This window comes from Platalea leucorodia, assembly GCF_965183815.1.
Source record: "Platalea leucorodia genome assembly, chromosome: 4".
Lineage (NCBI taxonomy): Eukaryota > Metazoa > Chordata > Aves > Pelecaniformes > Threskiornithidae > Platalea > Platalea leucorodia.
In genome coordinates, this window is record NC_138826.1 from 69,506,409 (window position 1) to 69,519,997 (window position 13,589).

At 50.1% G+C, this 13,589-nt stretch overlaps 1 protein-coding gene across 1 annotated transcript; it reads right to left on the bottom strand.

Moving 5' to 3' along the window:
- Positions 1-274: 274 nt before the first annotated feature.
- MB (myoglobin) lies at positions 275-5,874 on the bottom strand. The gene is made up of 3 exons (XM_082309272.1): positions 5,735-5,874; positions 1,836-2,058; positions 275-1,149 (listed from the first exon to the last, which is right to left on the bottom strand). The coding sequence occupies exons 1-3, from the start codon at positions 5,827-5,829 to the stop codon at positions 1,003-1,005; spliced, it is 465 nt and encodes a 154-aa protein (XP_082165398.1). The 5' UTR covers positions 5,830-5,874; the 3' UTR covers positions 275-1,002.
- Between the last annotated feature and the right edge of the window lie 7,715 nt (positions 5,875-13,589).

Consider the following 13,589-nt stretch of genomic DNA (forward strand, 5'->3'; position numbering starts at 1 on the left):
CTGTGGCCTTTAGTCAGGGAGCATTTCTCTTAGCTCCAGCTGAGTCTAGGCTGCCGTTTTGTGTTGTGAAGTCCAGTAACCAGGTCATGACCCCTTGGTGACATATGAGTGCCCCAAGTCCCCCGGCTCAGACAGATGCCACGTCCTGCTCAAGTCACGGACTGGCACCGCAGGTTGCGGTGCAGCTGGATACGCATGCAAAACACCCTTCCACTTTCTCCATCTCTCCCACTTCTCACTGGAGTGCCTGTAAAACCAGGAGCAAACACATGACACTGGTGCAGGAATTTTTATTTTCTGAGAAACACAGACTTTACTTCCCAGTGCAATAGAACTTTGGTTGCGTAGCGGTGGCTGCCAGAAACCTACAGATCGCAGGGAGTACTGCTTTTTATAGCTTTGCTAACATGAGTTTAGCAACTAATGCAAGTTTCCAAGCTGGCAGATCCTGGAGACTGACTGGCTCCGTTCACCCTGACAAAGCAAGGTAATACTGTGTTGGAAGCTGTCCACAGTAACCTGCTAACAGTCTCACCTCTGGGAGGAATGGGACACTGCCTCTGCTTCCCATCCTGACATCCCTTTCATACCATTTGAGTCATCCCTTCACTCTCTCATTCACCACACTCCTCAACACTCCCCTTGTTCCTCCACATCCCCTCATCTCTGACCATGCCATTTCACTCTCAGATGGGACTGGGTTTTGGGGAGGGGAAAAGAAAAAGAGGATAGGGATAGGCAGAAGCTGACAGATAACCGCTTACATTATTTTTCCTAAGAAAGCAGATTATTTCTCTTGTATACATGAAGCCAGGAAACAACGGTTTATCACGGATATCACTCTGAGTGCCTCTACACTGCCTGGAGTGACTCTTGGCCTCTCATCAAAGCTTTCCCACACATCTTGGATGGCCAATTGTGAGATGTCCAAAACAGTGCTGGGGAAGCTACTCTAAGGTGCATGGCCAGGCCTCCATTGTGGTGTCCCTCTGTGCGTATCTGCTAACCCTGGAAACCAAACTCCTTGTACTTGCTGGCCATATCATTTCGGAACAGCTCCAGGGCCTTCTTCATTGCAGCCTGGGAATCAGCCCCAAAGTCTGCAGAGTGTTTTTCGGCAATGACCTTGATAATGACTTCAGAAATGAACTGTGAGGAAGGAAAGAGAGAGAGAAAAACAGAAGGGGCAGTCAAGGTTTATTTTCAGAAAAGCCAGACTAAGAAATAGGTTGCAGAGCCTGGAAATATCTCTGAGCTAATTCAGTAGCCCTTCCCGCAGTCTCTGGAGAGACAGTGAGGTCTAGCTTGCAAGGAGTCTGGACTGGGCAGAAGAACTGGGCTCTATTCCTAGCTCTGACGCTGATCTGCTTCATGACCTTGAGTAGACCATAGCCCTTCCCACTCTTTGTCTGCCTCATCCATTAAGGCTGAAAATCCATGCCCTGTGTTTGTACAACACTTAGTTTTGTGGGTCTTGATCTACCATGGATCCTCCAGGGCTTACTCTAAAATTGTATGTCCCTCGTGTCCAGCCACTGACAGTTCTTAGGTAATGTAGTCTCCCAGGCACGCAGAGGCTGCATGGGCTGGTTTATTACTGTCAAGGGCTGCTCAGACTGCATGTGGTGTTTGGAATGGGAAATCTAAACTTGCATATTCGCATACCATGAGCCCTTTCTGTGCCTCCTCCTGCCTGTACACAGAGACCTTGGACTTGAGGGAGAGCTCACTAAAGTCCAACTAGCTATCAGTAAATAAAAGCGCAACTCTCACATAGCTGTCTTGCACACATTCACTACACATCAGACACCAAGATTCCCTGCCCTTTTCCATACCTCCAGATATTTGACAGGGATTTTGTGCTTGGTCGCATGGCTTTGAGCCAGGGGCTTCAACTCTGACTCATGATTACCCTTCTGCTTCAGGATTTTGCCCAGTTGAGTAAGGACGGTAACTCCGTGTTTCTTCAGATCTTCAGAGCCCTTCATCTGATCAGGGGTCTTCAGGCCTTTGAACTTTTCAAAGCGATCCAAGGTCTCAGGGTGGTCCTGGAAGAGTCTGTGGAAGATAGCAGAGGGACTTGTGAGTTTTGAGAAAGCTGTCACCCAGACCAGAGCTGAGGTCCAGCTGCTCCAGGTATTTCAGAATATATGGACAGGCAAAGGTGTGATAACCCGCTTCCCTTCCCAAAGAAAGCTCTTAGCTAGTCCTTGCTAGTAGAGGCTACTTTAACCTGGGAACTGTGACACTTTAGATCCTTTCCAAATTACCACCATTCACAATCACTCCTTTTAGCATGTGTATAAGCCAGAGAAGCATCTGATCCTACTCTGAATCTGGTTTAAGTGTTTTTCATCCTTCCTCTGGTAGGTTGTTCCACAACCTGATGACACTCTGTGTGTAGAAGTTTCTGTTCTATTTATTTTGTACAGGCTGCTTTATCATTAACAAATGATAAAAAGCCTCTTGTCTTTGGAGAGCAGAAGCTCCTGACATACCTCCCTTTGAGTATTGTATCTACTTTAATCCCGTCCTCTTACACAAGTCCTAACATGATCACCGCTGTCTTTTTCCATTCCCTCTGGCTGTGACAGAGGCACTGCCCGAAACATGTCCAACTAGAGCGACAGAGCAAGTGTCCATATTTTTTTATATAGCTCTGCTAACTCTTTGGCACCAGTCCCCTGGGTTCTGTCAACTGTATTAAGATAGAGACGAGAGCCAAAGCTGGTCGTGGTACTGAGAGGTGAGTTCTTGCATTCATCTGAAGGAAAAACAAAACCAAACAAGACCACCTTTCTTCATTGACTTACTATTGCTGAGGAGCCAACCTGTAGACCCCTGGCTCTCACCAGGACCCTCTTTCCAGCCTCTTTCCATCTCTGGGTTAACCAGGAAAGGAGAATTCTAGAGGCTTCTCATACACAAAAAACAGGGAGCAGCTGCCAGCCTCAGGTCCCTCACATCTGGGGCTCAGGTGTTCTTGAACATTAGCTGTATGGGAGAGCTTATTGTGCCCCCACCCTATGACTGCAGACAGGGAAGAATTTGGTTCCTGCCATTTTTTTCCCACCCCCCAGCTCAGCCCAGCTACCAGCAGTGTGGTTCCTCCATCAGGAACCACAGCACCTCAGAGAGTCCTTGGAAGCAAGTAGGTAACAAGAGTGCAGGGCCTTCAGGCATGCTGGTGCCGTGCCATGCAGTGCTATACATAGGCACTCTGATCCCAAAATGGAAATGAAAACAAGAAGGTGGAAGGGTGGCTAAAAGACAGGCTAGTGTTGTCCCCACTGCTTTGTCCCTGCTGCATTTCCTAGGAGACAGGATGCAGACACCACTGACAACCAAACTGGTAGGAGATTTCACTCTTTTCCCTGACAGAGTCCTAAAGTTGAAGTGAAAAGGGGATACTGCCTCTCCTGATTATTAGGAGCAGTCTAATAATTAGGTGTTGAGAGACATCAGCTCCCTTGCACAAGTTTATTTTCAGGTATTACACCCTCTGATGGGCATAATCCAACTAGTTGAAGCACCAGCAAAAGCAATGTCTGTCTTTACAGCCAAGGCCCTACAGCTCACATCCGTGAAATAGCTCACCCGAGTTACCTGCAGCAGTGTCTGGCGCTCCAGCCCAGGACCTCTGCCATGAAACCAGCCTCCCTCTCATGGTACAGTGGTTGCACGCTTGCCCTGCCCTCAGGAGGGTGATGGTGCTGGGACTACCAGGGCTTGCATCCCATCTAGAACTGGACATTCTTCCTAAGTATGTTGCCACGAGGGCCAGGCTCTCCACCATATGATATAAGTATAGGTTAAACTACACTAACAAATACCTCAAGCACATGGAAAACACAAGCTGTTCTGCAGCCAAAACGTTCTGTAAATGAATGACCAGTCTTTGCCGGCGTTTCATTTCAAAGATCTCCAAAGGATTTCTGTGCTCTACCAGCTGCTGAGCACACCACCATCAGCCTTTCCTTTTTTCCTGCATCTTTCCATGACCCAGGTTGTGTCACCCAGAGAGATGAAAAAACCTTGCACCCTAAAATGAGAGGGAGATTTCTAAAAATCTCCCTCCGTCGTGTCTGGCTATGGCTGAATCATGTCTGCCAAAGATTATATACTCCCAAGACTCTTGAAAATTCTTCTGAGTGTTTTTTTGTTTCCTTTGGATAACTTCCAGTTGAATCAGTGTTTTCTAAACATATTCCCAGGATATGACATCTACCTAAGAAGTCTTTAACAATGCACACTTGGACACATTTCTAAACTAAGAGAGATCTGCTGGGCTTCCCCTGCCTCTCTCCTCCCTCAGAAACCCCTTGAAGGAACAAGAAACGACCTGGGTTGGTTGGGGAGCACAAAGTCACAGGGAAGTGGGGTGTCATCTATTTATTTAATGCCCTACGATACCTGTAGGAAAAACGGTATTACTTTTTCCATTGGAAACTGCTTTTACTGTCTTGTGGCAGTTCCAGAGCCAAAGTAGCCACCTCACAGAGATGGACTGGTGGGGAGGGCTCAGGTTCCTGCTACCCCTCCAGCATGCCTGCTCTGGACTGCACCAGCGGAGAGACATCACATATTGCCACCCGGCTGCCCCCATCCCTCCCTCCACTTCAAATGGCAGCTGAACTAGGCCATGATAAAGAAGGTAAATAAAACAGCCCCCTGCTTTGGCTCATCTTTGAAAAAGCTTTCAATGGACAGTGGATTTCCCCGATGGTGTGGCCTCCTTCCTTTAGCTGTGCTTAAGCTAGGAAATCCAAGCAAGTGTCACATTCCCACTGCTCTCTGCAGCATCTGTGCCCTTCCAGCACATCATACTGACCACAGGCTGAGGGTGAGATCTGGAGAGTCTCCTCAAAGACTCCATCCTGCTGGTCTTTAAGGACAGCCTAGGATCCAATGCCCACCCAGTGTCATTTCCCACTCTGCAGCCCTGAGGTGCCTTCCAGGTTGCCTTTCTGTGACTTGCTGCTGGTGCCTGGGTTGTTCCCCTCTTGGGGGGCCAGGACCACAAGGACAGCATGGGGGTGGGGGTACTCTCAGGTGGAGACCTCGCAAGTGCTCCCACTCTGATCCCAGAATCATGGAAGAGGGAAGCAGGGGGAAGGATGTGCCTCGTTTCACACCCAGACCTCAAATTTGTCATCAGGAAGTGGACAAGTGTTATCACACAGATTTCTGGCCAAAAAGCAAGATGGGCAGGGCTCTGCCAGGTGAGACTAAGGTGAGGAGAGGGAAACACTCAGGTAATTCACAGTTAGTTTTACTGAAATCAGAGATTCTGAGAAAATTGTCACAGAGGTGATTTTCCTGTCCTCTCTTTCTCTGCCTCCCCACATCCTTGCTGCAGAGCATCTGAAGGCCCAGGACACACAATTCACACCAGAATTTCTTGCCGCAGTGCTTGGGCAATGAGGGTCCAAAGCAGGGCTTTGCCAACAGGTCGGGCAGAGGGAGTGACGAAGTCCCACCATCTTTTGAAAGCAGCAGTGGCCCACTCCTGCACCCATAGACAGATGGAGAGACAGAAGCACAGCCACTTTACAGAGTGAGTAATTTTTAACACAGAAACCATAGCAATGGAAAAACCACCACCCTACAACAAAGAAAACAGCCTGTTGAATAAACACGGACAAACACGAGCTCCCATACTAAATATACACCTTCCTTGGTGTCTCATCAAAAGCTCTCAGCTTTACTCTTAGGACCGAAGCTTCTTGCCTACCTCATTAAAACTGCATGCCCATGGCCAGCGAGGTCGGACTCCACCTTTCCCCAGATAGTCAGGACCTGCTGCCATTCCTGATCACTGAGCCCCATGGTTCACTGAAGGCAGGTCCCAAGCGCTCCCTGCAGCCGTTTGCCTTTCCCCAAAGGGTGGCTGGAGAGCTCACCCGCAGGATTTATAGCCCCTGCTCACAGACCTACACCTGTCAATCGTCAGCTGGACATCTTGCTCTCATTCAGGCTTGTCTAACCTAATCAGCCTCCCTATTTTTTTCTAGGAAGCTATTTTGGGTCAGGTGCTATTGTGGGTGCCACTGATGGCATCATTTCTGCTTTTCGTATTGGAATGGCACATGTCCCACTCTAGACAGAAAGGGCACTGCTGAAACTCAGTGCCAGGAGCCTGTCCCGGGTTCTCAAGGACCCAGAGACAGTGTCAAGCTGTATGGCAGGAGATTCTTGAAGAGCGCTGTCATCTGCAAGGCCACCCCGCCTCCCTCTCCCCTGGCCTGCTAAGGGCAGGCCGGAGAAGAGACCAGGATGGCTGGCAGCATCAGCTCCATTGCTCCAAAGGCCTTTCCTTTCCCATGCTGAGCTCACTCCTTTTCCCTGGGGTAATGCCCCCCATTTACTAATAGAGAAGATCACAGTGTTAGAAGAGACATGTCCTCAAGAGCTAACCATATCCAAATTGGCCCAGGCATCTCCCCAGCCTCTGCAGGAGGGAGAAAGGGGATAAAAGCTATAGAGGAGCCAGTTACCCCACACCTGCACGCCAGGGTCCTTCTGCCTGCCTCTCCAGGGAATGCTCAGGATTAGCCGCTGGCTGAGCCTGGATATCAGAGCCAACAGATGTAGACCTGAGCCAGGAGGGTAATTTGCAGCAGGCCAGAGAACCCAGGACACAGCAGGGCTTCACTCAGCACGCACCCAGACAGGGGTTAAGGTCTCTGGCTATTTCTGTCAAGCCAAATATCAATGTTGGGAGGAAAAGCCACCATGCTGACAAACAACGTGGGTATGCTTTGAGACACCTCCCGGCCTTTCTCTTCCAGCCCCATCAGGACTGATAACGGCCTGGCACGCCAACGGGATGATTAATCCTTTCCAGGAGGTGACTGCAGTCAGAGCACAGCCTGATAACAAAGCCCAGCTAGACGCTGCTTTCCAGAAGCATGCACCTACCTCTGGATGTTTCCAAAGGGGCACACACTGCAGGCCTTGGCAGGTGAGAAATGTCAACCAAGGGCTGAAGACACCTGCCTTGGGGCTCAGGAGAACCCCACGGTCCCTGCCACAGTGCTGCAGGAGCTGAGGTGCATCGCTGCCTCTGCACCCATCCACTCTCTGCAACGCGGGAACAGTCACCCTGCTCCAGCCTTGCAAAGGAAGAGAAGTGCCCACGTACAAGGGTAGTCAGGCAGTGAGGAGGACTGAGGCACAGAACCTCACACCCCTCAGAAACACACAGGTTTAAGGGAAATAGTTTAGGTAAGAAGGGTGGCAAAAGCCAAACAGAGGTGTCAGCTGGTGTCCAAGCCTAGAGGTAAGGGAATTTTGGCCGTTACATGTTGCAAGCCTCTGTCAGCCAAGTCAACCTGTGACTCTGCAATCCTCCCCTTGTCTCTCCTGTATGTACCAGTTCACATCCAAAAATCCATGTCCTAAACACTTCAAGGCCAAGATTTCATTCTGATTTACCTGTGCAAACACAAGGCCACTACCAATTACCCAAACTAAGCTAAACTGATGGAAGAGAGCCTAGGATGCCTCCAGCTCATTCCTCGTGTTGTTCTCCACAGTGCAGGGCTGAGACAGGAGAGATCACATACCTGCAGCCTCACTCCCCAAGTACTTACAGCAGTAAACAAGCATTTGCACCATCCTGTGCTCGGCCTTGGGTAGGATCCTGAATACTGACCTTACTCTTTTACACGCATTTCAGACACGACAGAAATGTGCTCTCGGTACACGAGAGGCTTCTGTTTATGCACCGAGCTCTGTCATATTCCCCAAGCTGAAACTACTCAGTTGCCATAATAACTTCATTTGAAGTTGGTCGACTCTCTGCTTTCTGTAACTTTCCCCAGGGCTCTGAAGCCAACAGTCTCGGTATGGACATTAATATTAAATGGTCAGAAGGCTTAAAAAGAGTATGGGGTTCCATATTGCTTTTTTTATACAAGTGAAGTAGTAATGAAATGAAATCATAAGCTCTTCTCCTCAGAGCTTAAATAAATAGTCTACAGAAATACTAAAAGCTTTCTAGCGCACCAGACCCTGCCTCAACCCTGCAGCCGCGAAAAGGATATAACATTTTAGTATCTACAGGCCTCTCCTCTCCCCCTTGGGACAAAATCTATCACTTGCATAACCAACTCGATAAACGAGGACTGCAGAGAGTCGGCGTATTGGCCACCCCCCTTAAAAAGGCTGTGCGCCTGCATCCACACATCAGTTGCTCTCGCTAAACGGGCATACAACGTATCGTTAATATTTTTGGCCGCATTTTGGGGTGCATCGCTGTTGCACAGCCCCCCGGGTGGACGGCGACCAGCCGGGCGCGGGTACCCGCCTGGGGGCTCTCCCGGCCCGGGCAGGAGGCGCCGCAGCAGCCCGGCTCCGTCGGCCAGGGCTTGCTACCATCTAGTGGCCACGGGCGACAGAGCCACGGGGACTGGAGGCCACGTCCAAGCACCCACCCGGGATTTACATGCTCGGGGAGGTGGCCAACAGGTAGCCCTCAAATTTCGGAGGCAGGAGAGTGACCCCAGCACACGCAGGACTGCGGCGTCCCCGTGCCGGCGGCACCACAGGGCTCTTGCTGCGGCTGGGTGGAAGATGGCAGAACTTTTGTAAGAAGGGGCTCGTTTTCAGCACGGGACATAGACACGGTCTGTTTTCTTCGGAAAGGGCCCATGCCGGAGTGCAGGGCCCTGGCATGGCCAGGTGGCTTTGCCCCCAGCCTTGCAGCGGGTCGCTGGCACAGGAACCATGTTTCTCCTTCCCCCCAGCCTTAACCACTGGGGAGGGACAGGGTGGTGGGATTGGGGCAGAGGAGGGTCCCATGGGACAGCAGCAGAGCCACAGCCAAGCCTCAGGGTACTGCTGAGGAGGAAGGCTGTCCTAGGGGCTGCGTGGGGCTGGCTTCTACCCAAAAATGTCACCAAAAAGTAGGTAGGAAAGGTCTTCCTCCATCTAACAGGCACAGCAGGCAGGGGAAGAGCTGCTTCTGCCAAAACAGTGGATGCAATCTCACCTCTGCATGGCTCCTCCCTCAACACATGACAAACCTTTCTACAAGCATTAATGAATTTAGACCACGCCGCAATCCCGTGAATGGAAAAGCCACTTGTTTTCCCCATTTATGAGGGAACAAAGAAGTTCTAAGACTTGCTGGAGCCCACAGACAGCACCAGTGAAAGAGCAAGGACTGGCTCTTGGGTATGGTTTTAGAAACACCAGCTGTTTTGTGGTTATTAATACGGGGCACAGCTGCCGGGGCAGAGCTGGGAGGCACGGTAGGAATCACACACCAGCCACAGAGAGGGACCAGCTCCAAGTCTGTTTGGCCACATTCAATTTTTTTTCTTAGAGTATCACTGTTGTGAAGAGAGAAATTCAGCCCTGGCCTGTAAAATGAACATCAGAGAGCCCAGCAGTCCCGCACATTGCCTTGGCAGTCAATGTAACAAATTGCCAATGATTTCTAGCCCCATCTTCTCTGCAGCCAGACCCGCTGCAAGTAAGGAAATGTGTATCCAAGAGAGAGGCGCTAGCAGAAATCATAGACATTATTTTCATTTGAAGTAAGTTTGTGAAATAAACTTTGCAGCAAGGAGGAGAGAGGGATGCTCCCAAAACCAGTCCATATTCATCAAAAAACAACCCAAACCATCTCGTGTGCTTACACAGCAAACAGATTTTTTTTTTGGCTGAATAATTTTCTCTCTTCAATGAGCCTTTTCCGCCAGAATACAATTTAAAAAAAGAAAAAAAAGAAGCCCTGAGAGCAGCTGAGGGTCCTGCGGCAGGGAGTGGCAGCGGCCCCAGCTCTGCCGTGACCCTGGGTTGTATAAAGCGTGGCGTGGCATCAGCGTGGTACACGCTGCTCTGCCAGGGGAGCGGCGGGGGGAGGCTGGCGCTCCGAAAAAGCCAGGAATATTATGTAACTCCGACTTACATAATTGCCGATTGCGTAATGCCAGGGAAGAGGCCCTCCGTAATGCAGCCGCCGTTTCTATGGCATTTTGCTGATACACGGCTGCTTCTAAAAGAGATTCGTTTGCACTCTGTTTTAGGAGCCTGCAGCTCAGTCTGTGCAGACAGACAGGTGAGACCCCGCGCTCCCAGCAGCATTAGCCAGAGAGGTAAGGGCAATAGTAACGGGATCTTATAGCCATAGCAAGGCAAGACCATTGGGTTTTCTGCAGCTGTGCCGTTGACTTCAGTATTCAGAGGATCAGAAGACCGTCAGATAAGAGCACCATATGAAGCCGCACGCATTGCATAGCCTCTGCCGCTTGTAGGAGACAAGCAGAGTCTAGCTGGTGGTGCCAGCAGCCAAATCCCTTCCAGGCTCACTTCTCTCTTCCCCTCGCTCTTAAACACTGTTCTTAGCCGTGCCTCCAGGCAGGGCTCCCACACACTGACGGATTTCAGCAGCTGAGAGGTGACCCGAGCCGCTTGCTTAAAAGGAAGAGAAGGATTAGGAGGAGGAGATTTCAGCGTCAGGACAAGATTTGGGCTGTGGGTTTGCAGAGCTGTGCTATGTACTTATCAGTATCTCGGCATGGTGGGTCTTTCAGTGGTCGGGCCCTGCACCATAAAGTCAGAGGTAGCTTTACCTGTGCTTCAGTGCTCACAGGATCCAGCCTTTGGTGACTATCAGACAGGCAACTGTATGACTCGCAGTCATTTTCTTTCTCTAGAAGGTGCACAGGATAACGCAGGCATGACCCACAGCTCCCTTGCAATCATCTAGGCATTGCATGGCGTATGTGACACTGCACAGCACCTGGACAAAACTTTTATCTGGGCTAAGCAGGACACTTATTGCAGGCCAGTACTTGGATTCAGTGGGAGAGCAAGCAGGAAAGCAGCAGGGCAGTCCAGGACCAGAATATTTAGGCTCCACTGTAGAAGCTGAGGTTGTCTCCAAGGCTGCATGAGCTCTCTCTGGAGATGCAAACTTCCTCTGAAGGGCTGGGAAACGAGAGCACAAAACAACTGAGGATTTCTGTGGGAAACTGTGAGTGCAGTTAAAGGAAGCAGGAGTATGATTACAAAACAACAGGCAGATTTTAAAGCCTTGCTCATCCCAGGAGCAAAGGGAGGAAATTATTTTTTGGAGGTAAGAGCACGGATTATACCAGCGAGACCCTGGAAATCTCTAGGGGTCAGTGGGAAGACATGAAGGAACTGTGGCATACAGCAGCCCCTTCAGGTGGATTAAACATCATAACACCATAGTGGCACACAGGGATTTGTGTACTGCTTACTGAAATAATAAAGCAAGAGGGGAATTCCTCCCTCATCCCTCACCACCAACAAAATACTATAGCTAGAGCCTGCCAAGCGACAACTGGAAAAGGCAAGGGCCACAAAAACACACATGGGCAAGCAGTCAGCATGCATGCAGTATTGTGTGTCTGCCTGACACCCTGGACTCTGTAGCTCAGAGCTACGCAAAGGAAGCTGTAACTGAGGTGCTTGCAGCGTGGCCAAGGCTGGGCTTTCATGATCAGGTTAGGCTGAAATCCAGGCAGCTGGAGGAGGTGGCTGTTCCCACGCCATGCCTTATGCCAGACAGGGTCCTCATCCCCTTCCGCATGGAGCCTTGGGAATATGGATGCCAGGAGCATCTTGCAAGGTGCCTTGCCCTGCAAGAGTGCAGGGTGCGCTTGGGGCATGGCTGAACGCTGCCAGAGGTTCACGCACCTGCAAAGGCAGCAGCAATGGCAGCATGGCTAAGAGCAGCATCAGAGGTGATAAAGCTGAGCCACTGTGCAAACAAGCACCCTTTCTGCAGCCCACCCTTCCTTGGGACACACATACACACGCGCCCAGAGTCTGCAGGGAGCTGGCAGTGCCTGGCTGCTGGTTAAAGTCTCTCACCAATGAAAACTTCTTCACATCTGAGCTGCTCCTCAAGGAAGAGGAATTAACCAGGCCACAACGCACAGTGCACAGCTCAGCTGTGGGCTCTCAGGGTCCCCAAAAGGGGTGGGAGAGCCCGTCACTGCATGGTAGAATAAGGTGATACAGCTGCAAATTGCTTTGCCCGGCCCCAGAGGGCAGGCAAGTAGCCCTCAAGGTGCCAGCACTATAATATGAGGCTGTACATGTTTTTAAGTTGGATTTGGAGGCAATGCCAGAAGAGCTTCCCCCACCCCATGATGCTTGTGCAGCTCTTTATGAGGCCTTGAAATGAACTGGATCAAGGAACTAGCCTGGGTTTAAAGCAACCCCATTTATCTTTTTTGGTGAGTTTATTTCAAAGCCAGATCAGTTCCATGGTCTGGTTTGTCACATAGCCGGACTGGCACATGCTGGCAGGGGGGAAGGGGGAGGCAGAGCTACTTATGTAGGCACTGCTTGTAAAAGAAACACCCATCAAGCCATCCTCCAAAACCTCAGGCAGCACTGTCTAGCCAGTGGCACAGCACACGCAAATTAGGGTTTCCCTTTGCCTGAGTTTCGTGGGGTGAAAGGCAAGGAAACAGACACACTTTTTTATTCCCTTTGCCTGCAAAATGGCCTCTCATCCACAAAGCACAGAGCTTCTGCAAGATAAGAGCCCATGGGGAAGCCAAGATCTACCCCTCATTTGTATTGATGTTTACACTTGCCTTTTAATGAGCTCCAACAGGTTCTTGCTTCCAGCTGCAGTTGGCCCTTTTCAAAGTTCACAGTCTCAGTTTGCATTATCGTTCCAAAGCCAAGCGCTCCCTTAGGGAGGAGAGGGACGACCAGGTCTTTTTCTCTTCTCAGAAGCAGCACCAATTTAAGCAGTCCTTAATCCCGTGGTGCTTTCTGTGCTCCACCAGTCTTATGGGAAAACGATCCCTCTGCAAAAAATACTTGGCAAAAAATAAGTGTTTCCTTCAAGCAGATCAACACCGGGTGGCAGTGAGCACCCTGAACACAGCGCTGGTGGCCTGGCTGCTGGAGCAGAGCATTTACCACTGAATTTGAGATGGGGTCTCTCTTCTGCATCGCTTCCCTGTTATTGTCATTCTTGCAATTTCATCTCATTTTCATTGCTGTGCTTGCAATCAGATCTTTTGACTTGTCCACCTCAGGGTCCTGCTGGCAAGACAGCCACAGTGGTGGGGCTTGATACTGGCTGCAAGATACTGGCCCAAAAAAACCAAATACTGGAAGATCTCACCTACACTGAGAATCCTGGTTCTGCAATTGCTTCAGCAGTGGTACAAGTGTAACACAGCATCCCTGCCAAATGCTCAGCCTGGCTAGCCCTCTCGGCTGTTTGGGGTCTAGGGTTGCATATACAGATGTCCCAGGCTGGGCACGTTTGGAAAGCTCACCTGTAAGCATCTTACATACACAAGATCCATGGACAGCTAGAAGTTCATCTAGCCTCTTCCCCCAACATCATCCAGAGGCAGATGCCCAGGAAAAGTATAAGAAGCAGGAACAGTCCTACTCCATCACAGTAACTTGAGGCTAAAGGACTTCCCAAGGTTATATTTGCATGCTTGTGTTTAACAGCCTTAGGCAGAATTCTGCATGAGTTTATAATCTTTTAATCCTCTTATACATGCTCCCCAAAACATATTTCAGACATGGCTGCAGCCTTACTAGGTCAAACTGTTAAAAACAACCTGCTG

Excerpts from the sequence above, each read along its gene's own strand:
- MB (XM_082309272.1), bottom strand. The coding sequence starts at position 5,829 with ATGGGGCTCAGTGATCAGGAATGGCAGCAGGTCCTGACTATCTGGGGA. Across the intron at positions 2,059-5,734 it reads GGGCATGCAGTTTTAATGAG|ACTCTTCCAGGACCACCCTG; the intron begins GTAGGCAAGAAG and ends TATCTTCCACAG. Across the intron at positions 1,150-1,835 it reads TCCCTGTCAAATATCTGGAG|TTCATTTCTGAAGTCATTAT; the intron begins GTATGGAAAAGG and ends CCTTCCTCACAG.